The 14,714-nt window shown below is 36.8% G+C and overlaps 2 protein-coding genes across 2 annotated transcripts in view; one reads left to right on the top strand and one right to left on the bottom strand.

Annotated features, from left to right (window-relative positions):
- LOC130895473 (purine nucleoside phosphorylase-like) overlaps positions 1 to 14,714 on the bottom strand; it is a 320,652-nt gene that overhangs the window by 66,232 nt on the left and 239,706 nt on the right. The window lies entirely within an intron of this gene.
- Positions 1 to 14,714, top strand: part of LOC130895821 (hydrocephalus-inducing protein homolog) — a 141,327-nt gene that overhangs the window by 118,879 nt on the left and 7,734 nt on the right. Inside the window, exons 61-66 of the mRNA XM_057803372.1 lie at positions 826 to 1,239; positions 2,569 to 2,685; positions 4,627 to 4,728; positions 9,576 to 9,723; positions 10,823 to 10,992; positions 13,399 to 13,531. Of these exons, the coding sequence (XP_057659355.1) occupies positions 826 to 1,239; positions 2,569 to 2,685; positions 4,627 to 4,728; positions 9,576 to 9,723; positions 10,823 to 10,992; positions 13,399 to 13,531 (1,084 nt within the window). The remainder of the gene's footprint in view (positions 1 to 825; positions 1,240 to 2,568; positions 2,686 to 4,626; positions 4,729 to 9,575; positions 9,724 to 10,822; positions 10,993 to 13,398; positions 13,532 to 14,714) is intronic.

Here is a 14,714-nt window from a genome sequence, read left to right as displayed (position 1 = left end):
ATCACAGGATTAACTACTTCTATTCTGTTAGATAACTTAACTTCGTCTTCGTCTTCGTCTTCGTCGTCGTCTTCGTCTTCGTCGTCGTCTTCGTCTTCGTTTTCGTCTTCGTCTTCGTCTTCGTCTTCGTCTTCGTCTTCGTCTTCGTCTTCGTCTACGTCTTCGTCTTCGTCTTCGTCTTCGTCTTCGTCTTCGTCTTCGTCTTCGTCTTCGTCTTCGTCTTCGTCTTCGTCTTCGTCTTCGTCTTCGTCTTCGTCTTCGTCTTCGTCTTCGTCTTCGTCTTCGTCTTCGTCTTCGTCTTCGTCTTCGTCTTCGTCTTCGTCTTCGTCTTCGTCTTCGTCTTCGTCTTCGTCTTCGTCTTCGTCTTTACCTCGGTTATAATCTCACTCATTATGATGCTGAACAAGATCGGGCTGAGGCTGTCTCTAGTATATGTTGTTAGATGAAAATAGGTTCACTTAAGTTAGGTTAGGTTAATTTAGGTTAGGTTAGATTACAGTTAGAGTTAAGTTTTCTTCTCCTATCAAATTCCGATGTCTCAAGGGTCAAAAGTCACTTGCCTTGTTTCACTGTCGTCAAATATGAACCTGGTGGACTGTACACAATCACCAAACGCCGGAACAAGAAATCGGCTGATAAAATTTAGTTCTACATGTTACCATTTCATTTAAATTTTCTCTTTTTGTTATATTTAGTCGTTTGCTAAAAAAAATTAAAGTATATTGAGAGAAATCAATTATTGAAAAAACTAACTACCACAGCTCTATAAGTATTAAATTCTAATTATATTTTATTGTTACTAGTTGAAATTATAACGTTTTTCAGAATAGAAAACCATCTATTAGAAAATGACAATTTAACTGTCGACTTTACAAGTGTAAACGTCGGCCCTAACTGCGTAAAACGATTACCAATTTACTTCCATCCCAGAAGAGAAGGACTATACGATTTCAATGTACCAATGGTGTTGAAATGTGTGAAACGTTTTATCAAAATAAGCGGAAACGGGGTGAAAATTGATTTGCAGCTTCATAACCCCAAAGACGCTTTTATTGATATGGGACCAGCTAAATTGGGAGACACGAATACGTACAGTTTTTTTGTCGTCAATAAAACACCCGTACAAGTTGAAACATCAATGATATTATCAGATGAAGATCTACCACCGATTACTGTACACGCTGAAGAATCTATCAAACCGGAGATTATAGTACCGGTTATATCGTCTCCAGAAAAAGAGTAAATATCCATTTATTTATCCTTTCGGTCACTTATTTACTTTGCAAATTTCTTGTAGAACACTTAGTATCTTGATTCTTCAATTTCTTCTCTCCAGAAACCAAAACTTATCTACGAGGGTTGTTATTTCAATTTTTAGTTATGGCAACACTGATGTGAATATGTCAAATCTGACATTGCCGTCATAAAGTTTGACATGTGTGTCATTGTGATCGTGCTCAGATTATATGGTCATACCAGTCTAATTTCGGTTGTTTACAAATACTTGACACATTCATCTTGGTCAAAAAATGGAATTGAAACTCGAATATTTTCGTGCGATGAACTTTGAAGCAATGGTCGCCAGTTTTTTCGGTATAACCACCGTTCCATTGAAGCAACATAGAACGGTCAAATCTGAATGGTACAACAGATTTTGTTAACCAGATGTGTGTCAAAAAAATCAGGGAAACTAATAGCAGAAGACGAATCAGTCTCCACCATCAGTTCAAACAACTTTTTTGAACAGTCAAAACAACGAATTTATGGGTACAGTTCTTGTTTGGTACCCCAGGAATTTCGTCTTATTTCTGAAGATCAAAAATTAATGGCGAGGTCTACGTCTACACCTGAAGTAGCGGTCGATGCCTTCAAATATTTTGAAGGTACCTCAATCGATGCAAAATTGTATTGATCTTAATGGAGAATATTTTGAAAAACAATAAAGCCACATCCGATTAGAACAACCCTTGTAAAACTATCTATCCGTTCACAATTCACAAATTCATAAAACGTTTGAATTTTGAATTTAGGAAAAAAAATTCTCGATTATACAAATTACCTAGAAAGAATATCTGTTTTTATCAATTTTTTGAAACGACTATTGGTCAGTGTCAGTTTTACATTCAGCGTCATATCAATCATGATAGACTTGGAAGTCATGAGGATGCATGGGCTTTATGCTTACGAAACACATTTTGAAAGACCTCCAATTGCCAGATGTACAGTAAGGGCGGAATTTTTATGAAACGGGAAGCATGAGATGTGCTTCAAATCTGGAATACCAGGAATAAGCGTCGATGAAAAGCTAGTCGTTAGAAAACAACCCTCATGCAACTAGAATAGAAATTGCGTTACAACAAAATGGTGGTCAATCGTTTGCAGCCAACAAGTTTTTTTAAAGAAATAAAAACTGCACCTATACAAAGTTCAACTCTCTCAGTAGATGATTCCGACAAACGTTTGGAATTTTGAGAAATCTTCATGCGGCATTAAAAATAGTGTTCTAATCGCCATAAGTACCTAGTCGTAGTTCTCAATTGATAATATGAGAATTCTTTTCTCTTATAGAAAAAAGAAAAAAGGTGCCGGTTCCAAAGTAGCTTTAAATAGTGGCAAAAAGAAAGATGAAGATGGTAAATCATCAAAAGCGTCGGGAACAGATAAAAAGAAAGTAACTGACGATAAGTAAGTATCAGTATAATTAATTGCCATCTAGGGTGTGAATTTTCAATACCAGACCGATAAAAATCAAGTGGTTTTTAATCTAGAATAGGAATTTTTTGTTACAAAGAAAAAAATTTTGTAGCTATCGGAATAGATGGAAATCTGATGGCAGATATCTAGGTTAATAAGGCAGTACTTCCCACTCTGATCCATTAATTTTTTCCAAAGTTCTTTTCGCGCGGTGCGGTCTTGTCGGATATCGCCTTTTCTGTCTCCGAATACTTCTCATTCAACCTATTGCGTCCCGGTATCATTTTTTCTTTTGAATAAACTCGATAAATAAAAACAAAAAAAGACCAAAACTGACCGCTGTATGTTTATTCTGAATATAAATCCGCAATTACGTGATTCTGCACATTGGTACATAAAATCATGTATTTTGAACAAGTAAATTCGCAATAACAGTTTTACAAGTATATATAATCCAATACAATGTTATATTTAGGACACCAGGATCCTCAGCGAAATTTATTCAAACGTCCGAGTGACTCATTTCTTTTGACTTTTGACTTTTGCCTTTTGCCTTTCGACTTTCGACTTTCGACTTTCGACTTTCGACTTTCGACTTTCGACTTTCGACTTTCGACTTTCGACTTTCGACTTTCGACTTTGGACTTTGGACTTTGGACTTTGGACTTTCGACTTTCGACTTTCGACTTTGGACTTTGGACTTTGGACTTTGGACTTTCGACTTTCGACTTTCGACTTTCGACTTTCGACTTTCGACTTTCGACTTTCGACTTTGGACTTTGGACTTTGGACTTTGGACTTTCGACTTTCGACTTTCGACTTTCGACTTTCGACTTTCGACTTTCGACTTTCGACTTTGGACTTTGGACTTTGGACTTTGGACTTTGGACTTTGGACTTTGGACTTTCGACTTTGGACTTTGGACTTTGGACTTTGGACTTTGGACTTTGGACTTTGGACTTTGGACTTTCGACTTCGGACTTTCGACTTTGGACTTTGGACTTTGGACTTTCGACTTTGGACTTTGGACTTTGGACTTTCGACTTTCGACTTTCGACTTTCGACTTTCGACTTTCGACTTTCGACTTTCGACTTTCGACTTTCGACTTTCGACTTTCGACTTTCGACTTTCGACTTTCGACTTTCGACTTTCGACTTTCGACTTTCGACTTTCGACTTTCGACTTTCGACTTTCGACAAGTAGCTTTATCCCAATTTGTGGGTTATGTTTCATCTGTTAAGGTTAATTTCTTAAAGGAAGCTCAGATTATAAAATATGAAAATGGCGCCAAATTTGAACGAAATAAGCTCTGGCTCGATATGGATAATATAGATTCGGTAGACGTGGTTTTAGTTCCACCAGAACCTGGTTCTTGGAGTGACGAAGGTTGAAGCGACGATGATATCCTAGATCTGGTGGATGCAAATGATATTCCCGGTACGTTGAAAGGGCACGTATATTCTCAAGAGATGAAGCTGGGAAATTGAAAATCAGAGCAGGAAAATTATTGAACAAGATTTCATGGAAGTGCGACCAAGCGTGAATCATCGTCCCGGCCATCTTGAAAACGTCTAAAAAACACGTGAACGCTACAAACCTTCATTGTCATACACTCGTTCCAATAAATTATAAGTTTCAGTTGACGTTTTTCCAAGTTTCAAATGAAATTTTTTACATCGATGATTTTTACGGCAAAACAAAAAACTGCTCCTATACAAGCGAGAGCCACGGCTACAGTAGTTTGTCTACAGACGCGTTAGTCATTACATTCGAAAGAGTGGGCTTCAGGTTAAACATCTGACGTTTGCTAAACTTTGGCGCATGCGTACTTTTTATGTATCTAGTTTCGTTACTTAATAGCCACACGTCGTAGATAAAAACTAGAAGCACGTATGTAAATTTTACTAAAAACTATTTATCAATATTTTAAGATCATCGGCAAATTCGTCAAATAAAAATCGTAAGAAAGAAGTCGAGAAAGGCGAAGAAGAAAGAAAGGGCAAAGCAATTTTGGAAAAACAAAAACCAGGCGGGTGAGTTATGATGAAAAATTTTATAGCCAGTAATTCCGGATTTCAATAGGGCCAGATAATTTTCAGCTTGAAAAGTTTTCAATCGATGGACAGATACAACATTCAAATACTTTTTTTTTATACTTTTAATATTTCTTAGTTAGTATTATTGTTATATTATATACTCTATATCAGGGGTAGGCAACGCGGCGCCACCGATCGATTTTTAGTGAGCCCTCTCTGGACTAATGTAAATGTATGATTGACAGAGCCATTTATTTACTCTTGTCAATCGACGATATACAGCAAGTAGTCAGTTGAGTTCAGGGTCTGCGCACTGGCATAGGAGAAGTTCAGGACGATTTTCAACGCCATCTATGTTATCGGTTTACATCTAAAAGCTTACTTTTTGGTGTTTTATTTTTGAATGTTAGTCAATCTGGATTCTGAAACTAAGTTGCAATCATGCATCGAGACACAACGTTTGATATTGTTTGTTTATTAGCTAGTTATTATTTGTTGCGAATTGTGCTGTCGTGTTTACTTACTCATTATGAGTAAACCAGTAAAGACCTGCTGTGTACCAGGATTCACGAATAAACAAGCGAATAGGTGAGAGTGATATTTACTATTTACCAACATGAAAATATTTGAATTGAAATCAAGTTCATATCTATAATGATTTTTATCCTTATTTTGCTTTTTTATAGACATTCCATTCTTACGAATGAAGACGTTTGCAGAATTTGGTTGCAAAGAATAAATAACCCCAAGTTAATCCTTGCAGATTCAGGTACAGATTCATTTTGAGTCAATTTGCAGAAACCCCTATGGCAGGTTAAAAAATACTTTCACTGCCAACTCTACATTTACCTGTTAAGTAATTATATTTGCTGTGACAATAAACCTCTTATGAATCATAGTGAAAAGTTATGGAGAGGAAAAGAATTGCTATTTCCTCCAATAGTCCCAATTTATAAACCATTCAATAGAAGCTTAAATGCAGGATTAGATTTTGTCACTCCTTGTGTGGCAGGTTCAATAGCGAAGAAATTATTTAAAAGTCTCAAATGGCACTTGTGTAAAAATATAATATTGTCAAACGAATTAATTGAGGCAAATTCATTAATATATACTAGGGAACATGTGCGCCTTCAGCAAAATTCTGTGATATTTTTAAAAGTTTTTCTGATGAAATTTTCGAAAGATTGCCCCAGTTAATCAATTCGTTAGGCATAAAGAAACAAATATTTGGTTTGGAGGATTTGACAGACATTTCCTCAATATTTTGTTCAGATCATAAGGATTTTGTAAATATTAGTTTTAACATATGGATCTTCCATTACATAGGTATTATTAATAAAATTTTGAAAGGCAAAAATCAACAATATAAAGACTACGATGTTGTGATGAATATGGCATACGTTAAATATAGAAAAAGTTGCAAGAAAGACAACGGTAATCATTAATTAACCATGGTTATACAATCAGTTTTTTATATACCATTGGATATGTACTATGTACAAAAAGAAACATTTTTTAAACACGCCAACATCGCACTGTTGACAGTCCTTAGCCCGCTAAAGTGTGTAGGAAAATTTTTTGTTTGTGAATTTAGTTATAAAATGTCAAAAACAAAATAAAAATTATAATTAATCATCCTGTGTTTCAATATTCCATCTACCTATATCTTATATAAACCATTTAATTGTGAAATTTAAATTCTCGGACCCGATTGTCACATAAATTGTAAATGAAACCAAAATATTTTACAAAATACATCATTTAAACAGCATTTTAATTTCAGGTATTTATATTTTCTTGTAAACAACAATATTTGAATTTGAAATGAAAGCAAAACGAAAGTATTTTGCATAATACTTTTGTTTCATTCGCAATTTGATGCGACAACTAGCCTCGAACATTTAAAATAACTCGAGTTATTTTCAAATTTCCCGCGAAATTAGCATGGGTATGAACCTTAGATCAAATCTTTGATTATAGAAATCTTTATCCTTGGTACGGAGCCAGTTCGAGAGATGTCGCTAGTATCGAACTTTGTCGTCAAATTTTTATGCAGAGTGGCAGATCTATCGAGTAGATAATCTTTGGTTGTAGTAATATAGTAAAGTAATATTCAAACGACATTTTAAGACCGTTCTTACCAATTTTGACAGTGATTATCCAATGAACTTTGAAATTAGAAGAAGAAAAATTATTTCTTTATAATCTTCAGCAAAGTTTTTTTACTAAACCACTTCAACAACATAAAACAGCAACGATCGTGTCATATAAAATATCGCACTTGCTAGCTATGAATGCAAAACAATTTACAGATGGAGAATTAGTGAGAAAAGCCATGTTAGAAGTTGCTGATTCACTTTTTAAAGAATTTAAAAATGAAAAGGAAATAGCTTCAGCTATAAACACGTTGCAAGTATCAGCACGAACTGTTACCAGAAGAATTGAAGTTATTGCGGAGAATTTGGAGGCAGAATTAGCAAATGATATGGCAAATTGTACTTTCTTTCCGCCACAGATGGATGAATCGACAGATTTGCCTGAAGATGGTATTTTCTGAAGAAAAGAAAAGAAGAACAAGAATAACAGATTACCTGTACTAAAGTTATCGTCAATTACAACAGACGTGGCACTAGCGAAGACTGGTAAGAAAAAAAGGATTTATTGCCTCATGAAGACAGGACTCCTCATTCACGAAATTTATTTCTTATCATTGCCTCATACGTCAGAAAATGTTATTCGCAAAAACAATCGGTTTTCAACACGTATTTACGATAGTAACAAAAATTATTAATTCCATAAGATCGGGAGCTTTGCAACACAGATTGTTTAAATTACTTTTAGAAGATGAGGACGTTCAGTTCACAGATCTTCTTTTACATACTGAATTGAGGTGGCTGAGCATACTTGAGCGGTTTATCATGCTTTTGTCACGAATAAAGGGATTTATTGCATCCAGATTGGCTGATCGACCTCGGATTTCTGACAGATATAACTGTAAAGTTGAATGATTTAAATTTAAAAATACAAGGGAAAAATCAGCATATCGCTGACATAATTAGTGCAGTAAATGCATTTTTCCAAAATATATAAGGTGTCCAAAAAGAGTATCGGGTATTTGTTGTCGCGCCACATTCGAAACGGAGCGACGAAAGGGAGCGGGGAAGGGTTCGTGACGTCCGCCATTTTGTGTTGTTTTAGTCACGATGGGGGATGCATCGCGCATTTTGCGCACGAACGTATTATCCTAACGGTGATTCAATAGCGCGGAATATCGTACACGCCACGCCACGCCAAGTGGCGATAGCATTAGGAAATGGATCAGGATGTTCGAGAATACAGGTGCGACAGTTAAAATTCAAAACTCTGGTCGCCCTCGTTCAGTTCGCGATGAAGAAACAATTGAAGAAGTTGAGGCGTCGGTTCGTCGAAATCCATCTTTATCCATCCGAAAGCGTTAAACAACAAAAAATCGTTCATGCATTTGATTTTAAAGGAATATTTGCATTTAGAAGCCTATAAAATTCAATTGGTTCAAGAATAGAAGGGTACGGACTATGCTAATCGACTGAATTTTGCGAACGAAATGATGCAGCGATTTAACAACTTTGAAAACATACTGTTCAGCGACGAAGCAGATTTTCACCTGAATGGTCATGTTAATAAGCAGAATTGTCGGTACTGGGCAGTCGAGAATCCGAGACGAAAGCATTAACGACCCCTGCACAGCCCAAAGGTCGTTATTTGGGCCGCTATATCTACTAAAGGAATTATTGGTCCTTATTTTCATGAAGATCAACGAGAATCAATGTGAATAGTGACCGTTACTGCGATGTGTTGCGAAATTTTTTGGTCCAGAGTAGCAGGTTTCAACTCAAGAACGTGGTTCCAGCAAGATGGGGTAACTTACCATACCTCAAATGGCTCGATGGAAGTTGTGGATGAATTATTCCCTAATAAAGTCATTTCGCGAAGGGGTAACATTAACTGGCCTCCCAGAAGCCCCGACCTTAGCCCGCTTGACTATTTTGTATGGGTATATCTTAAAAATAAGGTTTATCAAAATAGTCCAACGAACTTAACCCAATTGAAGGAAAACATCAAGTCAGAAATGGCAGCTTTGTGTCGACGTGTTATCGCCAATCTTCGTTCCCGTTTAGAAGACTTCCAGCAACGTAACGGTTTTCATTTGGATAACATCGTATTTTCCAAATAATTTTCCAATTCATATGGTATCAAAAAACAATAAAAGTTTGTATTGCTTATAAATATTTTTTGTTTACTTGAACTTACACTTGTGTAATACACCGTGTAATATACTGATGAGAGTTTAAATTTGAATAATGAAAATTTTACTGCTACATCATATTTAGAAATTATAGATAAGTTAATAGAAGAGTTTTCTTCTAGATTTGAAGATTTTGCAGCACTAGAACCCGTTCTAGGATTTTTCATAAAACCATTCAATGTTACTGAAGATGATGCCTTCGAAATAGTTTCAGAGTATTTCGAGCTTCATAATATTGTCCAACAACATACAATTGCGAGTCTTTGTTCTCAAATATGAAATATTTGAAATCAAAATTTAGATAATTGTTTAAGGTCCTGGAACTCTAATTATATCCATTTTTTTTAATGCCTATTTATACCTGTTGATTTAAAATATTCGCCCTCGGTGAATTTCGAATTTCGTATTGCGCCCTTAAGGACAAACAGATTGCCGACCCCTGCTCTATATATTACCCAATTTGAAGCAGTCTATCGAAAATTTCAAGTCTGATTAATACTATAAATGAGGAAGAAATACGTGGACTAATTCATAATTAAAATGATATAATATGTTTTAGGATGGTCGTATTTGAAGATGCGCTCGAAAAAGAGATTCCACAATTTTTCATCTATCCTAAAACCCCAGTAAAGATGGAACCAAATAAGAAATACGCATTTACTGTAGAGTTCAAACCACAAAAAAGGCAGGAAACATTCACCAAAAAAGTGAATATACTCTTAATTTTTAACAAATAGTGGCCTTACATCAAAAAGGTTTATCTAACCTAGGTTTGCCAACCCTCCTGTTTTCCCAGGACATGTCCTAGTTTTTGTTGTATCTTAAGTCGTCCCAAATAGTTTTTAAGCAGCGTCCTGGGTTTATATCCCCAAAGAAAGAAGTCAAACGGTGTCAAACCACATGATCGTGGCGGGCAATCAACATTTCTCGCTGTTTCGTTAGCTGTGTGGCAAGTGGCACCATCCTGTTGGACCAACATATCGTCCGGGTACATATCCTCAGCTTCTGGCCACAAGAAGTCCGTTATTATCTCGCGATAGCGAACACCATTCATGGTAACTGCTTGGCCGACCTCTTTTTCGAAGAAGTACGGCCCGATGACGCCGCCGGCCCATAAACCGCACCAAACAGTCGCTCTTTGTGGATGCATCGACTTTTCAACAATCACTCGTGGATTCTCATTTGCCCAAATGCGGCAATTCTGCTCGTTAACGAATCCACTGAGGTGGAAGTGTGTCTCGTCGCTGAAGATGTCACCATTCACTTCTGTCTGTTCAACCAACCATTCGGCGTATTGACGACGCTTGCAATGGTCAGTAGGGTTCAGCTCTTGAGTCAATTGAACCTTGTAAGCGTGTAAATTCAAATCTTTATTCAAAATTCAGTGATGTTCGTGAGATGTTTAATTGTTGGGCATGAAGACGATTCGAGGTTGACACACTATCGCGAACAACAGCACGAACGATCGGGGCGAGCATGCACGGGTGTTTTCACATTTCCTACAGACCCGATTTGCTGAAATTTGCGCACAATTCTCCCGATTGTGGACACATTGGGTCGATTATGCTGACCAAAAAAAATGCACGAAATGCATTTTGATTTAAACGCCCCTTTTTGATAAAAGGCTTCATCAATCGTGTACCTCTCCGTGGTTGAATTTGTCAAACACTGAAACAAAGAAATGTCATTATAAGTTGGGCAAAAAACTTGACGTTAAAGTGCGACTCACAACAAACATCGTGCATTATAGTTGGACCAACTTTTATTTTGTTTCAAAGTCAACTGATTAGATTATTTTTGTTTTAGATATATTACAAAATTTTTGATTACACAGGATTGTTGAGTTCGGTGAAAGCTAGTTGTTTAGTACCAGAATATTCCCTGGATCAAGATCTGCTAACTTTTTGTAACGTCATTGTCGGCAATGAACGAACCAATAACGTACTATTAAGAAACACCGGGGATTTACGCGTCAGGTAAAAAATCACAACCAACTTTTCTTCTTTCTCCGTCCTACCAATCATATGTACTGAGAGAAAGGGTCTGAATCACAATATATCAGAAACGGTTGCAGATGGTACAACTGCAGATAAAAAACGTATCTACCAGAAAAACTTGGGAGGTTTAGATCTACCGTTTGAAGGTGTAATTGAAACAAAAAAAATTTAGAGCAAAATTTGAGAAAAGCTGTCTAATCAAGCGACAGAATACAAACTGTCATATGAAAATTCTGCGTATATTTGATACTATGTACAAGTTTTAGTCTATAAACTCAAATGAGTGGCTATGAAAAAACTCTGGTTGTACACAACTTTACAGATTTTCACAAACTTTGTCGACTTCTCTAGATAGAACGCGAACATGACGCTAGTAAACATAACCTCAAAACTGCACGTATCTAAAGGTGACAAAAATATTCATCATCATGGATTTCGACTTATTTGTTGTTTTCAAATCATAGCCACCTATCAGGGTATGTTTGATCTAAGAAATCTTGAAAATATATGAAATAATGTGCCGGGCTAATATCATGTTGAAAGAAGGTGTCATGATGAATCGCTAAGGGTATGTTTTCTAGAAGAAGTTTCTCATAAAGTCTAAATGTCTTTCTCTATTAGCATTTTCATTGAAGAAAGGGCTTAATTATTCCACCATCTAAAATCCCGTACGCAAAATTTACAAAACAATGACCCTCATGTTGGATATTGTGGCGATTTATGAGATTACTTTGAAACGTGGCCTTATCGATCCAAAAAATTCGTGAAAGTACTTCGGGATCGTCTTAAAATCTCGAACATTCAGACTCTGGTGTAGGACCATATGATGTATGAGGATATATTGAAAAATTCTTATCCTACTATAGAACCAAACAAAATTTCGATGTCAAAATATTTTATTACTCAACATATTCTCCTCTTAATTGGATACCTGCAACGTCTCTAGACCTTTTAAAAAAAAATGTTTCTTCTTGCTCTGCAAACCAGACCTCCACAGCTTTTATTACTTCCTCGTTAGAAGAAAATTTGCGACCTTTTAAACTTTTTTTCAGTTGAGGAAAGAGATGATAGTCGAACGGAGCCAAATCTGGTGAATAAGGGTGGTATTCTAGTAATTCAAACCCTAAATCACGAATTTTTTGCTTGGCAACGTGAGATTTGTGTGCAGGGAGGTTGTCCTGCAAAAACAAAACACCTTTGGATAGCTTTCTCTTTAATTTTTTCCCGTTGAGTGGTCAGTAATGTCGAAAAGTAATCTCCAGTTATTGTTCTACCCTTATCCAAAAAATCAATCATGATTACGCCATGGTAATCCCAAGAAACTGAAGAAAGAACTTTTTCAGCAGATTTTTGGACACGAAACTTCTTAGGTCTTGGAGTACCAGCTGTTGCTTTGTTTCTGGATCGCAGAAATGTACCCGAGTCTCATCCATAGTAACAATTCGGTTTAAGAAGTCTACATCGCTGTCAAATCGAGCACGCGATGCTTCTACTCTTGCAAACTTTTGGTCAACATTCAAACTGAGAATCCATTTTGCAGGAATTTTTCTCATGTCCAAATTGACTTGAACTATAATATGATGAACGCGTTCGTATGAAATATTCAATGCTTCAGATATCCGTTTTAGCCCAATTCGACGGTTTGATATTGTTCCTTGTATAGTATATTTGGTGACAATAAGATGATTTTTTTGTATGGCTGTTCTACGTTCCTCCTGCCATCTTTCACATTCAAAAAAAGTATGCTCTGCAGTATCTTCCACTTCAGGACAATGAGGATAAATTGATGATACTATAATTTTAGAACGGTAAAAATAAGCCACACGAAACATCCATGTCTTGTGAGTAAGTGTGTCAGGTGATAATTCATAGATCCGTGTTTTCTATCGAGTCAAATTTCAATATTAGGGAGCTACGTTTTTCTGTCAAATTGTCCCGTCGTCGTTGGTAGCTTTCAAAATTTGTTCCCTGGTCTTTGCAGTCCCCAAGCTACCTTATTTCTGATTTAGTTGCGACACTATGTTTTTCACTTCTGTAGTCACTTGCTCAACCGCCCTACGATCGACCACGAGACTACAGCTTCAGTTTTTTTCTTCCGCGAGCTCTGGATTCATTTCTGTATTATACTCCGATATCCTATGTATTGCAATATCTTGTCGGGCTTACCAGTAATTCTTCTGAGATTGAGGAATTTGTCATAACAGAGGTTCCGCAGATTTGGATCTAAGATGGATCCTTGTGGTACTCCACATGTGATGTTCCCGCCCAAGCAAGGTTCTACAGTGTACAAAAACCAATCCCTAAGAACCAGTGTGTGTGTGTGTGTGTGTTCGATACCAACTATGGCACTCACCATTCTTAAACAAATATATTGTTTGTTTTTAGATTTAAATGGATAACTGAAGGTCTGTTGTACTTCAAAATACAACCAATAGACGGATATTTGAGTCCTCGCTGTGAAATCAAAATCAACATTACATTTAAATGCGACCTTCTAGAAGGACAAATAATAAGAAAGGTAAGCGTTAAATTTCTTGAAAATTGTGTGGATATTACGAGGTACAGTACAGGAAGAATATTTTGTGTACTAAAGACCATTTCCTCAAGATCTTCTGTTACTAATTGTGTCGTAACACTTGATATGGATACTCCCATAGCACAACCATCCAATGTATTTATATATTTCATTCTAAATTTGGAGTGTAAATTGACTAACAAGAATGATGCATTGCAGAACCCCCTGATTCGTCTTGGAAGGCTTCTAAACAGGTTCTGGACGTATCCTTGCCACATATATTTTCCCAGAAGTTAAAAAGAACATTTTGACGATCATCTAGTGTTCTTATTGGTGTCGGATGTTACTGAATTTGCCATCCTAGATGGTTCCAGACATGCTCTATTGGGTTAAGGTCCGGGCTACGTGCAGGACAATTCAGGGTGGGTATCTCGACCTCTCTAAGTACTGCCGAACCATTCTAGCAGCGTGTGGACGAACATTATCGAGCATTAGCACAGAGTTGTCACCGAAATGAGTCTCCCATCATACACTGGTACTAACTCCGTACGATCCTCGAAAGAAATTCCTCCCCAAACCATGATAGAGTCACAGTACAGGCCTATCTGATGAATACAGACAAAATCTTGATTCATCCGTGAATAAAATATTGGACCAATCTTGAATATTCCAATTTGCGTGTTCTCGAGCAAATTCCTAGCTTGCTACTCGATGTTCTCTGGTAAGACGTGGATCTCTAGCTGGCACTCTCTCAGCCTATTTCGAACTGTTTGTAGGCTTATTCGGACATTACGAGCTGCCAACAGATCTGCAACCTTAGAGCAGTGGGATATCTAATTTTTAACGCAGTTAACCCCAAATAACGATCATCTACTACCGAAGTTACCCTTCCGCGGCCTTGTCCGGGTCTTCTGGTTAGCTGCCCTGTCTCTTGGTAGCGAATAACATTTCTGGATATGGTATTTTGTTGAACTCCAATTACCCCGGCGACGTATCTTCCGGGCCTTCTTGTATGAGCGCGATGATTCTTGCGGCTTCTTCAATTGTCACATATTATGTTAAACGTTGAGGCACATCCATTATTTAGGAAATAAATTTAAATGGGAGCTTATTGAAGTGTTCAATAGAAAGAGAGAAAGAGCATCGTTATACCACTCTCTATCTCTCCATACTGTATTTTGATTGG

Source organism: Diorhabda carinulata, chromosome 6 (genome assembly GCF_026250575.1).
Source record: "Diorhabda carinulata isolate Delta chromosome 6, icDioCari1.1, whole genome shotgun sequence".
NCBI lineage: Eukaryota > Metazoa > Arthropoda > Insecta > Coleoptera > Chrysomelidae > Diorhabda > Diorhabda carinulata.
This window is presented reverse-complemented; position numbering and strand designations above follow the sequence as displayed.